Source organism: Ochotona curzoniae, unplaced genomic scaffold (assembly GCF_017591425.1).
Source record: "Ochotona curzoniae isolate NIBS_2020 unplaced genomic scaffold, NIBS_Ocur_1.0 contig_4877, whole genome shotgun sequence".
Lineage (NCBI taxonomy): Eukaryota > Metazoa > Chordata > Mammalia > Lagomorpha > Ochotonidae > Ochotona > Ochotona curzoniae.
The window spans coordinates 1116641-1134299 of NW_024466409.1; the positions used below are offsets into that span (position 1 = coordinate 1116641).

At 48.1% G+C, this 17659-nt stretch overlaps 1 protein-coding gene across 2 annotated transcripts in view; it reads right to left on the minus strand.

Annotated features, from left to right (window-relative positions):
• The window catches only part of PTPN5 (protein tyrosine phosphatase non-receptor type 5), a 57989-nt gene that overhangs the window by 20469 nt on the left and 19861 nt on the right, over nucleotides 1–17659 (minus strand). For both annotated transcript variants that reach the window (XM_040988445.1, XM_040988444.1), the window contains exon 2: nucleotides 14999–15075. In XM_040988445.1, the coding sequence (XP_040844379.1) occupies nucleotides 14999–15023 (25 nt within the window). In that variant the 5' untranslated portion in view covers nucleotides 15024–15075. The remainder of the gene's footprint in view (nucleotides 1–14998; nucleotides 15076–17659) is intronic.

The window sequence follows — 17659 nt, forward strand, 5'->3', positions numbered from 1 at the left end:
TACACTGTCAGCTGACACACTAGGTGACACAGACCACCTACTTCCCTTGGCCTGGGACAGGGCAGTCTGCTCCCTTCGTCTCATCCGATCTGAGAAGTCTCTAATACCTCTGCTCCTCTATCATCTGGACAATGGTGTTATGCTCCACAGGCTGTCATGGCGTGTAACACATCAGCATTAGACATGGGCTCCGTGCCTCCTATCTCATTGTGAGGGTAGTGATGTGTGGTGGGGGTCAGGGGAACCTGGGGCAGTTTTCTCAGTGGTAGGTGGGAGAGGGGTTGTCTGCATCATGCTCCTCTTTGACCACTTTGTGCCAGGCCACTGTGAGCCTTTCGGCACTCAGTGCTGATGTTGGTGCTGTGGGCTGTGTCATCACCCTGTCTTACGGGGAGGACCACAGAGGCACAGAAAGGACAAGGGACTCGTTTAGGTCACAGAATCAGGAGGTAGTACAACTGAGTTTGAACCCAGGATGTTGGGTTGCTATGGTCCAAGCAGCCTTCTGTTTTTCCACAGAGAAGCCTGGAAATCTGCAATGGGAATGTGGTGGGCAGGTTTACTTACCAGGCCTGGTTGCTGTTTGTTTTGTTGTTGTTGTTTTGTTTAGATAGGCCCTGAATGTAGAGTTCAGTTCTGTAGCCCACAGGGAATAAGAAGTTTCCAAGAATGAGAGAATGCAAAGGGAAAAAGCCCAATCAGCTAGCTCTGCATCATAAGACCACACCCTCAGTATGGCTCCAAGAGGACACCCTTGCTGGCTGTGGCAGTGGGCCACACTGGGAGAGGTTGCACTGGTGCCCCTTGGCCACCTTTTACGTGTGTATGTCAGGCAAACTAGGAGTCACAGAGTAGGTGGTGGGGGACAGCAGAGTTCTCTGCATCACGTGTTCCTCTGGCAAACATTCACCAAGCATCTGTCCCATGCCCAGTTCTTCACTACAATTAGCTCCTGCCTTTGAGATGCTTTGTGTCTTTGATCCTAACTTTTGCACTGTCTCTCCCATCCCATCAGTCCTGCTGACATGAGTAAGCAACAAGATCAAGAGAGCCACAGAAGGAGGTGCATGCTGGCAAGGCGTGGGGCTGTTAGTAAGTGCCTCTCAGAGGGCAGGCAGGATCTGGTGGACGGAGGGGCAGGCTTTGACATTACAGGACTCTGGACTGGAATGTGGGTGCTCCCCATTGACCAGCTGCAGGATTTGCACAAGTTGGTGTACATCTCTCTAACTTAAAAAGTGGTCTTAAATGTGCCTTTCACTTTTCCAGCATCCCTCCCTTTAGCAGACTGATTCTGTGTCCTGCCCCCTGGCTGGCTAACTGCTCTGAAGAGGAGAATGTGGCACAAGTGGTTTTAGGGGACTGGGAGACTGGGTTAGCATAATCTGTGTATCTCTGCTGCTTCTCTTAGGGTGCTTGCTCAGGAAACATGTGGCTGCCAGGTAAGCAGGGCTGCTCTGGGGCTGCTTGGTGGAGAGAGGAGACCTGGGTGTTTGTACAGTGATTGCTTCCAAACATGGACTCCACCATCCCCAAGAACAACTCCATGACACAGGTAATGGGACTGTTCTTTCACAGTGAACACAACAGAAGTACCATCTGACCTGCCCAAGGCTCCTGAATGGAAAAGCCAGAATCCTGACCTGGGCACTCTGGCACCTTCTCTGTTTTATTTACTTAATTTGAAGGATTAAGAATGAGAAAGGGAGTGGGAGAAAAAGAAGGAGAGAAGGCCAGAAGAAGAGAGAAAACTGTTGGTTTGCTCCCTAAATGTTTATGATGGTTGGGGCTAGGTCAGGCTGAAACCTATATCTGGGAACACAGTTCAGGACTCCCAAATGCTGGCAAGGACCCAATTCCTTGAGCCATCACTGCTGTCTGCCAGGGTGTGCATTAACATGAAGCCAGAATCAAGAGCTGCAGTTGGGCATTGAACCTGGACATTAGTATGTAGGATGTAAGAATATCAACCTGCCCCAGGCTCCATTCAATCAAACCACCCTAGGCCTCTGCAGCTGCTCCTTCTACCTCCATGTCGTGGAGGGGCATGCCTGGACAGAAGGGCAAGGGCCAATCCAGAGTAGAGGGGGCTTCCCCCTCAATCTGGTCAGTAACAGCCTGGTGGGAGGAGGTAGCCTCAGGCAGGCAGGAATGTGCCAAAAACTAAAAGGAGAGCTGTGGGAGCCAGGGTGTCCAGTGCTGCCAGGTCAGGAACAAGGAAAGGGGGCTGACTGCTGTTTGTAGATGATGGAGGGGCTGTATTAAGGAAGGGGACATGCTGGAAGGTGCCTTGTCTGTGTACAGTCAGACTGCATCCCAGTGGTTCATATTTCAAAATTAAATTCCAGCTGTTCAGTGCAGGGCAGGGAAAAGTGGGAGGGAAGAGGGGAGGGTGAGCAATTGGTATAGCAAGCTAAGATTCACTCTGTGGTGCCAGCATCCCATATGAGCACTGGATCATGTCCTGGCTGCTCCATTTCCAATCCAGCTCCCTGATTATGGCATGGGAAAGCAGTGGAAGATGGCTCAAATCCTTGGGATCCTGCACTTGTATGAGAGATCTGGAAGAAGCTCTTGGCCCCTGGATTTGGATCAGTCCAGCCCTAGCAGTTACAGCCATTTGGGGATTGAACCAGTGAACAGAAGATCTCTGTCTTTTCTTCTCTCTCAGTAACTCTGCCTTTCTAATAAAAATAAATCTTTAAAAGAAATCCTAGTTGTTTGGTATAAAGAGGGTAGAAACTGAACCTGGCGATGGTGTTTGGGTATTGGGACCTTTAGGAGGTGACTGGGATTAGAGAAGCTCTCATGATTGAATCCTGACAGCTCTCTAAGCAGAGGAAGAGAAATCAGAGGACACACATGTGGTACCTAGTTTCTGACCATGCAATGCATGGAACCCTTGTGGGAAGTGACTGAATCCCACCGAATTTCAACTTCTCTGTTGGATAAGGGGTGGGGACTTCAAATTTTCCTCACAGGATTATGAAGATGCCATTGAAAAGTACAACATGCAAAGCTCAGCCTGGGGCCTGGCACACAGTGAACACTCAATAATTAGAGCCAGGATTCAGATAAAGGGGGAATGGGGAGGAGAGGGAGAGGGAGAGGAGGCACCAAGAGTTTCCCTTTCATCTGCCAGGTGAGCCCCCAGGGTGCAATGGGTGCCCCACCTGGGTGTGGGCAGGAACACTGCGGTTGCTGGCTGGCAAGTGGGGTTGGTGGATGGAGTGGGCATGGACTGGGGGAGGGTGAAGTAGGGCAGCTTTGTCTCTGGCTGTTCATTGAATCTGGAATGTTAACAAGCTTTCAAAGCAAAATACAACTCAAGAACTCCTTGGATGGGCTATAATAAAATGGTTCTGTGTGAAATTGCAAATAGCTTTGTTGCTGCAAACAATGGCTCAGTTCTTTGTGCCTCTCTGGAGTGCATGCCCAGAGACAACAGGGTGAAAAGGGTCAATGCAACTCGCCCACCCAGCTGCCCATGCTGGGAAGCAAGAGGACTGGCAGCAGAGGCCCTGGGCCTTGGGGTGCCTGAGGCACCCAGTGTCTGATAATTAAGCACAGATGCTGAAAGGAGGGGGAGGACAGGCTAGACTTGGGAGCCCATATTGTTCCACCTTCACACTTTTTGGAAGAAAAGACTAAAATCCCAGTCATGGCCAGATAGCAAGTATCAGCATGCAATGGCCAGTGTTCATCTCTCCAGTCTCCACACACACCACCTTTCCTAGTTCCCTCTGATCCAGCTTCTTCCACTTTCTCTACCCAAATTCAGCTGGAAAAGAGAAACATCTGGAAGTCAAAGGTTCTGCTGCCAGGGGCAAATGCCATAGAAATGCTCACACAGTGCCTAGCATGGCATGGAAGCCAAAGTCTCCTCCATCACTATCTGTAGTGGAGTAGGGGCAAGACAATGGAGGCATCTGTGTGCCCATTGTTGGGGGGAGAGGAAGTCCAGCTATCTGTGGCATAGTGGGGGGTACCTGGAAGTCCTAGAAGAAGAGGATCAACCTGTGGCAAGATGGAGGAGCTCAGAAGCAGCGCTGTGTGGAAACCAAGATCTAGCACAACACTGATGCTCCTAGGCCGGTGATGGGGATCTGCACCAAAGCACTCAATGTAAGATGCAAATATTTTCCAGTCTAAAATGCCTTGAATACACCCAACCTACCCAGCATCACAGCACACTGGAGAGAATCAGCCATTCACCTTTGTGACCATGATTTGCTGTCCCTCATGGCAAACAGTATCACAGTATGTAGCAAGAGCCCAGGGAAAGACCAAAACATAAAGACTGGTTCAACTGTATGCTGACCCTTTTGTAGCATTGTAAAACTGAAAACCAAACCACTGTGAGTCAGGGACTTGGTGCCTTATACACAAATAAAAACGCAGGGTGCAAAACATTGCCACCTCTGTAAGAGCAGACAGAATTAGGAAATAACACAGACATCGACCACAGAGGACAGAGCAATGGGAGGTAAAAAGGGATCCTTTGAGAACAAAAAAGGAACCTGATGCGGACCATGGAAAACAGCAGGACCGTACACTGAGGAGGATGGAAGACAGAGCTCTACAAACTCTGTAACTACCACCTCCTTCCTCCCAATAAACCCCAAACAAAACCATACAACTGGAGGCTGGACCAAGTGCTAAAGGGAACAAACATAAACCAGGAGCCCTTCTCCTGTCCTGCCTGAGTCCTAGAACCGGAGAGCTGGGAGAGAGGCCCAATTGTACAAGGGTCAGCAGCCCCTGAGGGAGATGCCTGGAATTGGTGGCAGTGCAGCTGGCTGTCACTGAGGCCTGGAATCCCCTCCTCCCCAGCTGGTTTGCCACCACGACTGCTGAGTCACTCCGCTGGCTTTCTTCTGGAAGAGGGGAGGCCAGGCCTTGGTGGCCGTCTCCCCACAGCTTCTCTCTCAATTAACCAGACCCTGTCAGCATCCAAACCCAAAGGAGGGGACTCAACCCAGAGGGCCCCTTCCCCACCAGCTACCACTCAGAGGTAAAACAAGTCATCCATGATCGCCATACCACTTTCCATGTGATGAGTTTACTGAACTTTTCTTTCTTTGTGGGTAAACTTTTTCCCCACAGAACATTCTTTGGCACTTCCTGAGAATATATCTCTTTGTATGCAAGAATTCAAAAGTTTTATTTATTTATTTAAAACATTTTTTGCCTGTATAAAACACTGCAATATTTCCACATTTGCACAAAGCGTAAATTGGCCCCATCAGGCAATTGGCATCTCTTCCTCCCACTTACTGGCTGTGTTGGAGCCCACTTACTCATCCCCCCAGTTCTTCAATACAGCACCTAATACATATTGTGATCCCAGGCGGCTGCACTGGGCCATGGCAGTCTGGAACCCTTTGCTTTCCTCTGTGGTTTTTGGATCCCTCCATTCAACTTTTACATCCTTTCTCCCCAGCTTGTTAATCTCTATGAATCACTATTCCAAGTTCCACATGAGAAAGACCATGTGTTTCAATTACCACAATGCAGAGATTCAACTTTTAAGCGACATAGCAAGCAGCCTCTAAGGTGGCCCTAATGCCCCCACCTCCTAGCACTCACAGCCTCGTGCAGGCCCTCCCACATGGTACCAGGCATAGTCTGTGTGGCAGGTAAAGTCATGTGGCCTCTAAGATTAGTTCACGAGACTGAAGCTTCTACCTCGGGCACTTTCCTGCTCCCTTGCATGTCCTCTCTTGAATCACAGGCTTGGGACCAGCTGCCAGGTCATGCGGTCACTCAAACAACTTCTGGAAGGGCCTGTGTGCTGAGGAACTGAGACCTCTGGCCAACAGGTTCTGGTCAACAGATGACTGCCAATAACCTGTGAGGGGGCTTGAAGATGGATTTTTTAGCTCTAGTTGAGGATAGCTTGGGCCAACATCTTGAAATGCTGTGAAAGCCGTAGGCAGAACCATGCCGTTAAGCTATTATTCAATTCCTGACTTAAAACTGTGTGAGATAATAAGTGTTGTTTTAATCACTAATGTTCTGGGGATAATTTGTTATGTAACAGAATGTGACCAAAGCAAGCAGTGTTGTCTCCTCCTGGACTCCACTGCGGACAGGCAGCCTGAGGGTCTGGGTGTGGTCAAGGGTTGGGGCTCTGCTGCTGGATCTAGAACTGTCAGGTTGGGCTTTCCAGGCTGCAGAGTATGGCTGAGTGAAGGACAGAACAATTTCAAATGGGCTTGTCTATGATGCAGACATGATGTAAGCTAGGTCATGTTCAACGGGAGTGTGGACCAACTGATCTGAGCATCATGGCCAAAGGTTGAGTAAGGTTAAGAAGGAAGCTTGTACCTGGTCCTCAGAAGGAGGGGGCTGTGTGCCACAATTTGTCTTTGTTCAGGAAGATGTATGCAATTTGGGGCCAGTTTCTCATCTATGTTTGATTTATTATTACTGTGTCTTTTGAGAGTGGGAGCAGGGTAGTGTTTCCATCCAGTGGATTATTGTCCAGGCACCTGCAATTGCCATTCCTGGGTCAGACGAAAGCCTGGAGCTGGGAACTCAATTCAGGTCTCCCACATGGCTGGCAAGGACCCAACTACTTAAGCCACACCTGCTGCCTCTCGGGCATACATCAGCAGGAAGCTAGGACTGGGAGTGAAGCTGAGATTCAAATTCAGGTACTCTAACACGGGATATGCGAGTTCCAGCTGGCATATTAATCACTGAGCTGGACGCCTCCCTCCCTTCCATAATATAAAAGGCAATGCAATGCAACCCTGGCTGACCTCTGGGTACACTTGGTTCTGACAGCCTAGTTCCTTCTTTGCTGATAACTTGTCTTGGTGCCTAGATTCTTCAGGTCTTTATCAGTGAGGATAAACGAACAAACAAACAAACAAACAAACAAACAAAAAACAGCACTGGAGTCCTCCAAAACAGCCTCAACTGTCACATGGCATTATTTTCATATTTGTGCACGTGAAATGCCAAAGTTTAGAGCTATAAAACAATCTTTGCAAGAGCCCAAGCTCAAAAAAAGCCCAAATTCACATCTAGGGTTCTGTATTCAACAACTGGAAGCCACAAAAAGTAGTGTGTGACTGGATCCCCATATTCACATTCATGAAGTCACGGAATTCCCATAACCACCATAAGATGACTGCTTCCCATTTCATGGTGTGGATGTTGGATGGGAGGGGTACAGCAGGACCTGGCTAGTTCAAGACTGGTGTGAAAGGTGGTACCGATGCCCAACATAAGGGCAGATCCACTCAGCACTGTCCTTTCACCAGGGAAAATGGCTCTTGTCTCAGCCTCAATACTTAAAAGCCCTGTCTCTATATATACTCCAAGAACTGAAGGGGTGATCCCCTACCAGGTGAGGTTTTAAGGATTTCAAACCCTAGAATTCCTTGCCTAAGCCTGACTCCAGGGCCTGGTGCCTTCCCAATATACCATCTTTCTGACTGCTTCATGGGTGCTCGTTGACTACCATGTGCATTCCAAGACTCAGCTCTTTGCAGAATGTGTGATTGGAGCTTTGATATGTGGACTGGGTTCTGCCTGCACATAAATGTGCATGGACTTTTAGTGCCGGACTAAGCTGGGTTGGAATGGAGACTGACTTTTCCTAGACCCTGTGTTTTGGTGAATAATACCTGAGGAGTTAACATTTTAAATTTTGAATTGGAAATTGGAACTGGAAAGTAAGTTTCCAATTCCTCGATGAATATTTGCCCATGGGAAATTGAACAAAAAAAAAGAGTCAATTTTGGTGCAAAAAAATTGTGACCCACACATAGTGTTTACAAAATAGACACTTTTCATGAGCCTTCTGAAGAACCCTTGCTTATGACGAATGTCCCCTGCAATGGCTTCAATATCTACATTTGCAGGGGCAGGGGACTAGGTCAGGTGGATTCTTTCTTCCAATTACAAGGACTCTTCCTGTTGTTACCATTCATCTAAGCAACTTCTAGAATATCAGAATTGTTTCTATCCTGATCAGGAAAATTGAATGCTCACTCTCTCCACTTACTGAGAACTCACCTCCCCTGTGTGACTTTGCAAGCAGACTATGCTCCTGCCTGTGGTTGTGCTGATTCAGCAAGGACCAGGCCTGGGCTTGATGGCTGAGCACAGGAATGCCAGGAAGTGAAGGACTTTCCGTTCATGTCCCATTTCCTAGAACAATCACCACTATTATTGTTCTTTACCATTTGTTGTAATAAACACTTTACATCTATCAGCTGTACATGAATTTACCATATTATCCTCCTTAAAGTGAAGAATCTGGGGTATGAAATAGGTAGTCCTCCTGAGGTCGTGCTCAGCTGTGGAGCTTGAGTTTGAACCCACATCTGTCTGCTTTCCCACGTCACCCCAGGGTTAGCTAGATGGGTTCCTGCCTCCACATCTGTCATGGTGTCTGATAAGTTGTTCCGGGCCTGGTGCAATGGCTCCATTGACTAATCCTCCCTGCTTCAAATGCCGGGATCCCATATGAGTACCAGTTCATGTTCCAGCTTCTTCACTTCCCATCCAGCTTCCTGCTGGTGGCCTTGGGAAGCAGTGGAGGATGGCCCACAGCCTTGGGACTCAGTACATGCATAGGAGACCTGGAAGAAGTTGCCAGCTCCTGGTTTTGGATCAGCTCAACTTTGGCTGGTGTGGCCATTTGGGGAGTAAATCAGTGGATGGAAGATCTTCCTCTGTCTTTCCTTTTCTCTTTAATTTTACTTTTCAATAAAAACAAATAAATATTAAAAAAAACCAAAGATGACCTGTCTCAGGGCTGCTCAGTGGGTTCCTGGGTTGGTCCTTCTCAATACAATATGACCATTGCAGAAGGTTACCCAATGAGTGTCCTTAGCACATTCAAATGATGCTCTGTTTTCCTTTAATTATCCATTCTGAAGATTTACATCAAAGACAACTCGTGTGTCATTAGCCAAAATGAGATATATTTAAGATCTTGAATAAAAGCAGAACCATCAGTTCAACAAAGAAATAATAAAAAATACAGAACAAATGCTGCTGCATGTTGATAGGCACAAGGGACATCTCAGTGATACCACCATACACCAGTCTTGCCAATCTCTGCCCTTCTGGGCGTCTGCACCTGCTACCAGGCAGCCCGAACAAGAACCAGGCACCAAACTTTGGGGGATGCTCTTGAAGAATATGGTTTAACAGATGGGGGTGGGAGGACAAGGCCAGTGATAAGGTGAATTTGCTACTTAAGATGCTTGATAGCAGGTTGCTAAAGATGTGAACTGGAACCTTTCTACTCACTTGGCCTCTTCCTCTAGGAAGCCTTTCTGGACTCACTATGCTAGAGTTACATTGTTTCTATACCCTTCAATGGTGCCTGAACTCTTTGGGAACAGGGTCCATGCCTGCTTTTCTCTTCACTGCAACATCCCTGCTAAGCCTGAGATATCAAACCTAGCTGATAGCCATCAAACTGAGCTGCCATTCAACAGGCCTGCTGACTTCTGGTGCAAGACCTGCTCAGTGGAGTGGTAGCAGGGCTGCGAAAGTTGAAATCAGCTCTTCCTGCAGGTCAGAGGGAGTTGCTACAGGGTTAAGATAACAAAGCTTCCCTTAGTGCAGGCCTCTATGTCTGAAAAGTGGTACCCAGGGTGGTCATGGCACTTGCTGAAACCTATGCCTCATCCCTGGCCTCACAGAAGGATCCACTTTGTAGTCACCTGATACAGAACACTGTGCCTGGGGCTGGGCTAGGGGTAACATTTGAGCCACTAGGAACTAAGTTAGAAAGTGGGCCCTTGTGCCACCAGCCTAAGAGGCCAGCTATTCCTACCGAAAGGGCAATGGCTTTCTCAGGCATACACCCACGCAATCATGGCACACTTAAATCTTGGAATGGCTGGGCTGTCACAGCTCCAGTCAGCTGCCAGCCACAGGAGGTTCCCAACAGTAGGGCTATCATTGGCCCCTGCCCTCTGTGCTTCCTCCTCTCTGGCCACTCTGAAGGTGAGCAGTCCATGGGCCTCCCTGGAGCCTGTGACCATTTAGCAGCCATGTCCACCTCTCTTAATTACTTGGATTCCAAAATCCCTTGCCCAGACTGCCTGAAGTCTGCGTGGGTCTCTTTCCCAGGTATACCTTTTTGGGTGTAGATACTGGTTTCTGCTTGGGTGTGTTTAGGCTTGAAGGATGGCTGAGGAGCAGTTGTTGGGGATGAGTTGTGGACAATGCTTGGCACACAGACCAAAGTGTCCACACATATGCAAGGGCCCTTGCAATACCTTGAAGGGGTGGGTGATGCATTGTGAGGGTCCTCCTTTGTACTTCCCTGCCCATGAGCCTGTTTACTGGTGACACAAAAAACACTTTGTGAGCCCAGTGCAGTGGCCTAGTAGCTAAAGTCCTCATCTTGAATGTGCTAGGGTCCCATATGGATGCTGGTTCTAATCCCCACAGCCCCACTTCCCATCTATCTCCCTGCTTGTGACCTGGGAAAGCAGTCGAGGATGGCCCAAAGCCTTGGGACTCTGCACCTGTGTGGGAGACCCGGAAGAGCTCTTGGCTCCTGGCTTCAGATCAGTGCAGCTCCTGCCATTGTAGTCACTTTGGGAGTGAATCATCAGATGGAAGATCTTCATCTCTGTCTCTCTCCTTTCTATATATCTGACTTTGCAATAAAATAAATAAATAAATCTAAAAAAAAAAAAACCCCAAAGAACACTTGGTGATTCACCCTGGGCTTCACTGGTACTCATTGTTGCCTTACCATCTCCTTTCTGTAACTTGTACCTTGAGGAATCCGTTGGGTCCTAGGTTGTCCTGGTGCTGGTTAGGTAAGGTGAGAGGCCCTGGCATTAGCAATGTTGCTTGGCTTCTTGCAAGTGTGAGCACTACACATGAGAAAGGGGCAGTGTGAGCCTGAGCATATCAACGTGTTTTGGTGAATATACACAAGTAAAATGAGCAAGGGAAAGTGAAAAAGAAAGCAAAAGTGTGTGTGCAAAAGGGAGAAGACACATATGTGTGTGAGTGTGCATGGAGTGAAGAACTGACTGGGTTCTCACCCAGCACCCACAACAGTCCTGAAGACTGTGTGTGTGTGTGCGCGTGTGTGTGTGACTAAGAGCCTGGAATAAGAGAATATGGAGGAGGGAACATGCCTCCCAATCTGTGTCAGTATACATGAGAATGGGGTGCAGTTGCAGGAGACAGAGAGAAGGACAGCAAGCCAAGATGGCCAACTCCTGGAAGCATGTGGAAAGCATGGAGCTCAGAGCTTCATGGAAGAGGAAAAAGGCCTGCAGGTGTGTGTCCTTTGGAGGTGTGTGTCTGCCCCCACAGAGCCCTGGGAGGCAGATTCAGGCTGCATGCCTGTGTGTGGGGATGTGCATAAGTGTATAGGAGCATGTTCAGTGACAAGAGGGAACAGATGTGTATGGGAGAACGTGTGAGAGTGACCAGAGGCAGGGGCAAGCCAGCATGCGTGGTCATGGGGTAGCTACGGGCTACCCGGGGATGCTAGCAAAGTCTGAGGATGTTTTTGCTCACCCCAGTGGGCTCCATAACCTGCCTGGTGCTGGCTCAGGTCCTGGTGACCGTGCCTGGGAACGTGGGTCATGCTGCTCTGCCCGGAGGTGTGTGGGAATGAATGAGTCACCCAAGCATGGCTGGCCCCATGCTGCCTGCATCTTGCCCAGTGGAGAAGAGAGTAGGGAGAGGAGAGGACTCAAGGGCTGTATTTGTACAGCATCATGTCCTTGTTTGCAGTGCTCATGGGTGTTCTTGGCCTATGTACCTCTACTGTTTCTTTTTTTTAAAAGATTTATTAATTTTTATTGCAAAGACAGATATTCAGAGAGGAGGAGAGACAGAGAGGAAGATCTTCTGTCCAGTGATTCACTCCCCAAGTGGCTGCAATGGCTGGAGCTGCACCAATCCGAAGCCGGAGCCCAGAACTTCTTCCAAGTCTCCCATGTGGGTACAGGGTCCCAAGGCTTTGGGCCGTCCTCACCTGCTTTCCCAGGCCACAAGCAGGGAGCTGGATGGGAAGCAGGGCTGCCAGAATTAGAACCAGTGGCCATATGGGATCCCGGTGCATGCAAGGTGAGGATTTTAACTGTTAGGCTACTGCACTGGGCCCTGTGTACCTGTATTCTTATGTCCAAGTTGCTGTGACTCTGGTTGACAAACAGCTATGGAAATTTACCATACCCCTGACTCAGGTTCATATATCTGTCATCCCAAATACTCTTCCTCCAAAGTCTTTCCTACACCTCTCTTCTTAGAACTTACCACTGTTTGCAATACCATATATTTTTATTTGCTGCCTGTTTGCCTTAATAGTAGGTGCCTATGCCTCTTGCTACATTTCAGGCACTCTTCTAAGCTATTACTTCACTGTATCTTCCAGTAACTCTACATGGCAGTGAACTGTGTTCCTCTCATTGTAAAGGAGAGCTCCCAAGAGGTGGAGCTGCTTGACCATGACAAGTGGCAGAGCCAAATGCAGGTGCAGAGTCCTTGCTCTTAACCAGCAGGTTAACACCATCCTGTGAAGGCAAGCAGCTTTCTCATTCTGGTCCATGGTTGAATCCCCAGTGCTCATGGCACTGCCTAGCACATGCACAGAGGATGAATGAGGACATAAACAAACAAAAAATCTGGACATGGAGGACTCAAAGAGCTCATGTTCCATGGAAAAGTACTGATTGTAGTCTCATGTCAGGATGGCAGCATTGGGGTCTGGAGGGGGCATATGACTGTCCTGGCCTCTACCTACCTCCTGAGGCACAGACACACTTTTTAACCCTTCCTGCACCAGTGCCCATGGTATCAGAAGATGATGGAAGCAAAACAGAGCAGTGATCAGGGCACAGGACTTGCGGGGCGACTACCTGCAGTGATCCTCTCTCTATCAAATACCAGCTATGTGGCCCTGGAAAAACTGGCTGGCTGTCATTGGCATGGTCTTCTCACATGGAACACTGGGGGGACCAAATGGCACTGACACCAATGAGTGACCAATATCTTTCTGCCATTCCATGCTGTTGGCTGTCTCATGGGAGGAGTGAGAGTAAAAGAATGAAACAGGACACCCATAATAGCAGCTATCTACAGAGGCTGCTTCTCCTTTTCTAGAAGTAGTTCAAAGTAGAGCTTGTCCATGAGTCTTCATCAGGACCGGGATTACATCTGCTTCCTTTACCACTACCTGCCTAGCACTCATCCAGGATCTGAAATGCAGTGCTCAGTGCTTGATGAATGAATGAATGTTGCACTGTTTTCCTCTCTTGGGACCTTGTAAGGGTACTCACATGCTGGTGCTTCCATTTATAGGCGAGGACCTGGAGGTCCAGCAAGGTTGGGTGACTTGCACACAAACACACAACCTGTAAGTCTAGCCAGAGCCCAGTGCAAAACAAAGCCCATGAGCTCCCTTCCCCGCCATCCTACTCTCAGGACTCTTCTAAATCATGTCCTACTTCCCTTGAATATTTTCCAGTCAGTGCAGCCATCCCTGATTGTGGAATCATCTCTGAATTCTATGACTCATATCTGAATCACAGAACTATTTAATAGTTGAAAGGGACTTTTGATGTCATCTAGACCTCCCACCCAGTGTGGAAATTTCCCCAGCAATGTCTATCTGGCAAACACTCATTCTCTTCCCCTGGAATTCTCTCAAGTTCCAGGACAGGACTATTTTCAGAGTCACAAAGTTCTGCAGACCATGCTCTAAGATTTCTAGGTGTGCGGCCCTGGACATCCACCTAAGACAGAGTGTAGCTGTAGTTCCTTCTGTGAGAGCCTTTCAGATGTTCAGATGGTTCTCACACTCCCTAAGCCAATTCTTTTTTCCATGCCACCTATTTCTGACCACCATATCCATCGTAGACCATGTTACCAGGCCATCCAAGGTGTTTTGAGCAATAACATCCCTTACTGGATATGGGGGAAATTGCACCAAAGGGCTCCCTCATGAGGTTGTGTGAGTTGCTGCTGGTTTCTTAGGAGTGGGGGACTGACACTTAGTGCCAGTCAAAGAACTGCTTGTTTTGAAGAGTCATCGCCGTGCTGTCAAATCTCGTCATTTTCGATGTTTGTCTTAAACAGTGCCATTCTAAGTGTTCTCGCCAATTATGAGGTTCCTGACAAGCTATACTTTGGGGACTTCTAAATTAGAATCCAAAAGGATTTTTTTCTTCTTCTCTAATGGAGTGCTTAGAAGGAGAGACACAAAGTTTGCTATGCTACAAGAATATAGGGATTTTTCTTTTCTTTTTTCCCCCATCTGTTTTTACTTCCTAATGCTTTACAGTGTACATTGTTACAAGAAAAATGGTAGGTTAGGGGAGGGGTAGGGGGAATCCAGTGCCTAAAAACTGGTGTCACATAATGCAATGTAATAAAAAATTAAAAAAAAAGAAAAATGCTAAAAACTTTCAGAAAAAGTTTTAACAGTATGTCCCCTTAACATCTTTTCTTTATTCTTTTCCAGATTGTTATCATGTCCTTGGTACATGGTCTGCAGTTGGAAAGCCCTTGTGCACATCTCTGCAGTGACTGCAATGGCCTTGAGCTTTATTGCAGACTCCCTACAAATGTGCTCTTCTGGACACAGGCAGCAGTACTGCATACACATCCAGGCTTGTCGAGAGAGCATCAGGCAGTTCCTCATACTGTCTGTCCACCCCTAGTTTGTGCAACCTCCAGTTTTAGCTCTTAAAGTCTCTTTATGGACACTGGTCATGTCCCCATTAGTCCTGAACTCCCCAGCTCTCCACCCATCTCTCCACCTCCCAGCACATCCTTGGCTGCCCTCCTTGTGTGCTAGGATAGCTCTGGGATGATAAAAGGACAGAGAGATCTTAGAGCGCAGAAAGACAAAAGTCCAACTGAATGAAGACTATGCAACAGTTGTATCATTCCTCTTGAGCAAGTTCACAGCTGTCCAGACTCAACTCTTGCTCCAGTGTTGGACTGGGTGTTTTTGCTCTGTACTGGGAGCTCTGGGAGGACTCACCTGGCAGCCTCTCACTGCAGCACATGTCCAGGGCTCCTCCCTCGGAGTCATCGGCAGTGTGGTTCTCTCTCTCACCCCTACAGCAGGACAAAACAAAGGAGAGGATAGTTGTTGAGCCAGGATCAGACAGGAAGCAAAGAGAAGAAGCCTTCCTCTCATGCAGCCTGTGTATCTTTGAACAACCTCACCCATCTGGTGGGTGCAAGGAAAGACCACCCCAAGGAGGGGTTGAGCTGTAGAGGCAGGAGTCAAACCTTGGCAGTGTTTTCCATGTGGAATTGGAAGCACCACAACCACCACGATCATCCTCACTACTCTATAAGGAGGACTTGCCATGTGCAAAGTACAACCAACTTTACCACCCTGAGACTTCACCATGACCCCAGGGGTTAGGGATCATTAAATGGGCTCAGAGAGGTGAAATAACTTGCCCAAGGTTACACAGATTACTAGGGGGGAGCTGGGTTGGCCAGTTTGGTCTAGGATTCCAGGCTCAAGCTCTCATGGATGTGACATTCTGCCTTCCAGTTCCTGTGACTGCAGACCACAGATAAGTAAGAAGTGGGGTCTGGGTAACACATAGTACTGTGCCTAGCTCTCCAAGAGGTGTAAATACACTGTGCCTCAAGCAATGGAAAGCAGCATGCTGAACTCTTCCCCAGAAATAGCCAGGAAAAGCAGTTTTATGCATGTGTTGTATACTCTGAATATGGTTTTTCTGAAAGCAGAATACCTCCTTCTAGGCCATTACAGCATGTTTTAGGTCTATACTGGGGTTGAGTTTTTCATTTACCTAGCAAGCTGGAACAACTAAACCTCATGAGGTTTCTCTAGAGTGGGCATATCGTGGGGGGCAACCATGCAGTGCAAGGGGGCCCCCTTCTCTTCCAGTGGCCAGAAATGTGGGTGTGAACAGGTGTGGCTCTGTGTTCCCTCTGTATCTCTGACCTTGGCAGTAGCTGAACACACAAAGCATGTTGAGACAATCAGATCCTTTCCACTGCACATATGAAATGCATTCTGGAAGGCCTGGCATCTGTACCAGTGAGTGCTCTATCATGGTCACTGTGGTGTCGTGGAGGGTGGGGCTGCCACCATCTGCTACTGAAGGCCATAGAGCTGCATCATGCCAGCCTACACTTAGTCTGGACTAGGCAGTGTGTCCATCCAGACTTTGACATGCCCCAAGACACTGCCAATACATCCCCACATTTTAGCTAAGGCAGTGTGATCTGGCCTCTGAAAGCGGCCACTGATAGAACCTTTTGTACAGACTCCCTAGCGTACTGCTTCCGAGAAGTACTGGCAGCCAGGTGCCCTCTTTTTCTTTTTGTTAAGACTTATTTATTTAAAAGCAGAGTGATAGGTGCAGCTGGAAGGAGGGAGGTGGGAAGGGAGGCAGAGGATCAGGGAGGGCAGGAGGGGGAGGGAGAGAGTAAGAGACATCTCTTCCATCTTCTGGTTCATTCTCCAAATGACTGGCAACTGCCAAGGTTGGACTAGGTCAAAGCCAGGAGCCAGCAACTCCAACTAGATCTCTCACTTGTGCGTGGCAGGAATCCAAGCTCTTGGGTCATCATCTGCTGCCTCCTGGGCACATCAGCAGGGAGTTGGAGCAGAAGCAGAGTGGCCAGGACTTGAAGCAGGAACTATAATGTGGGATAGTCATTTCGAGTGCCAGCTCAGCCATCTATGAGAAAACAGCTGCACCCAGGAAGGAGCCCCTCTTCCCATTCTGCCTCCCAGGGTTTTCCTGGGGCCTATTTTAGGTCCAGCTGCAGATTTTAAAAATGAAGGGCAGAAAGGCTGGGTTCAGGCTGAGCCTTCTCACTCTGCTATTTTCTGCTTTTAACCTGCATTGTACTACTTCATTTTCCCCCTGCTCCAACTGGCAGAACCTCTGAGAATCCCAAGTCCCAGAGCTCAACTGTCCTGTGGTGAAAGGGCTGATCCTTCAAGGCAAATACTTAAATTTAAAGGCTCTCTTTTAAATGTCCCTCTTCTCTCTGTCCACTGTTTTGGCTCAAGCCACCATCATCTCTTGTTCGATGATATTTTAGTTGGTTTCTGGCATGTACTCACTCTGGCCTCCAAAACATTGTTCAGAGGGCTCAATGCAAATGATGTGTGTAGGTTGTGCACTTACAGACAGGGTAGGCTTGAGCTCAAATTGTTTCCTAAAAACTCAACATTTATCACATAGTCTTCCTTGAAAAAATACTTGCCTGGATGGCATCTGATAACAACAAGAGCAGTAAAGCCCCTTTGACATGGTTCATTAGATGTCACGTGCTGCAGCCCCTTTAGCCTTTCAACTTTATCTTGTGTTCCTCCTGCCCTTGATCTCTGTACTCCAGCCACAATGGACAGGCCCCTTTTTTTGCACAGTGCCTGTGCGCAAACTCTCATCTCTGCCTGGGGAGCTCCTCCAGTTCTATTTCCCAGTGCTTGTTACTCAATAGAACTTGACACAGTTGGAAGCTTCATTTTAATGTATGCCACTATTTGATTAGCATCAGTCTCAACCATTAGACTGTAGGTGCCATGAGGGAGGGACCCCCATCTATCTTCTTTGCCATTGCATCCTCAGAGCCTAGCAAGTACTTGGTAGTTGGGTACTCAGTAAATGAATCTTGTGGAATGAGTTTTGCTCTGACCTTT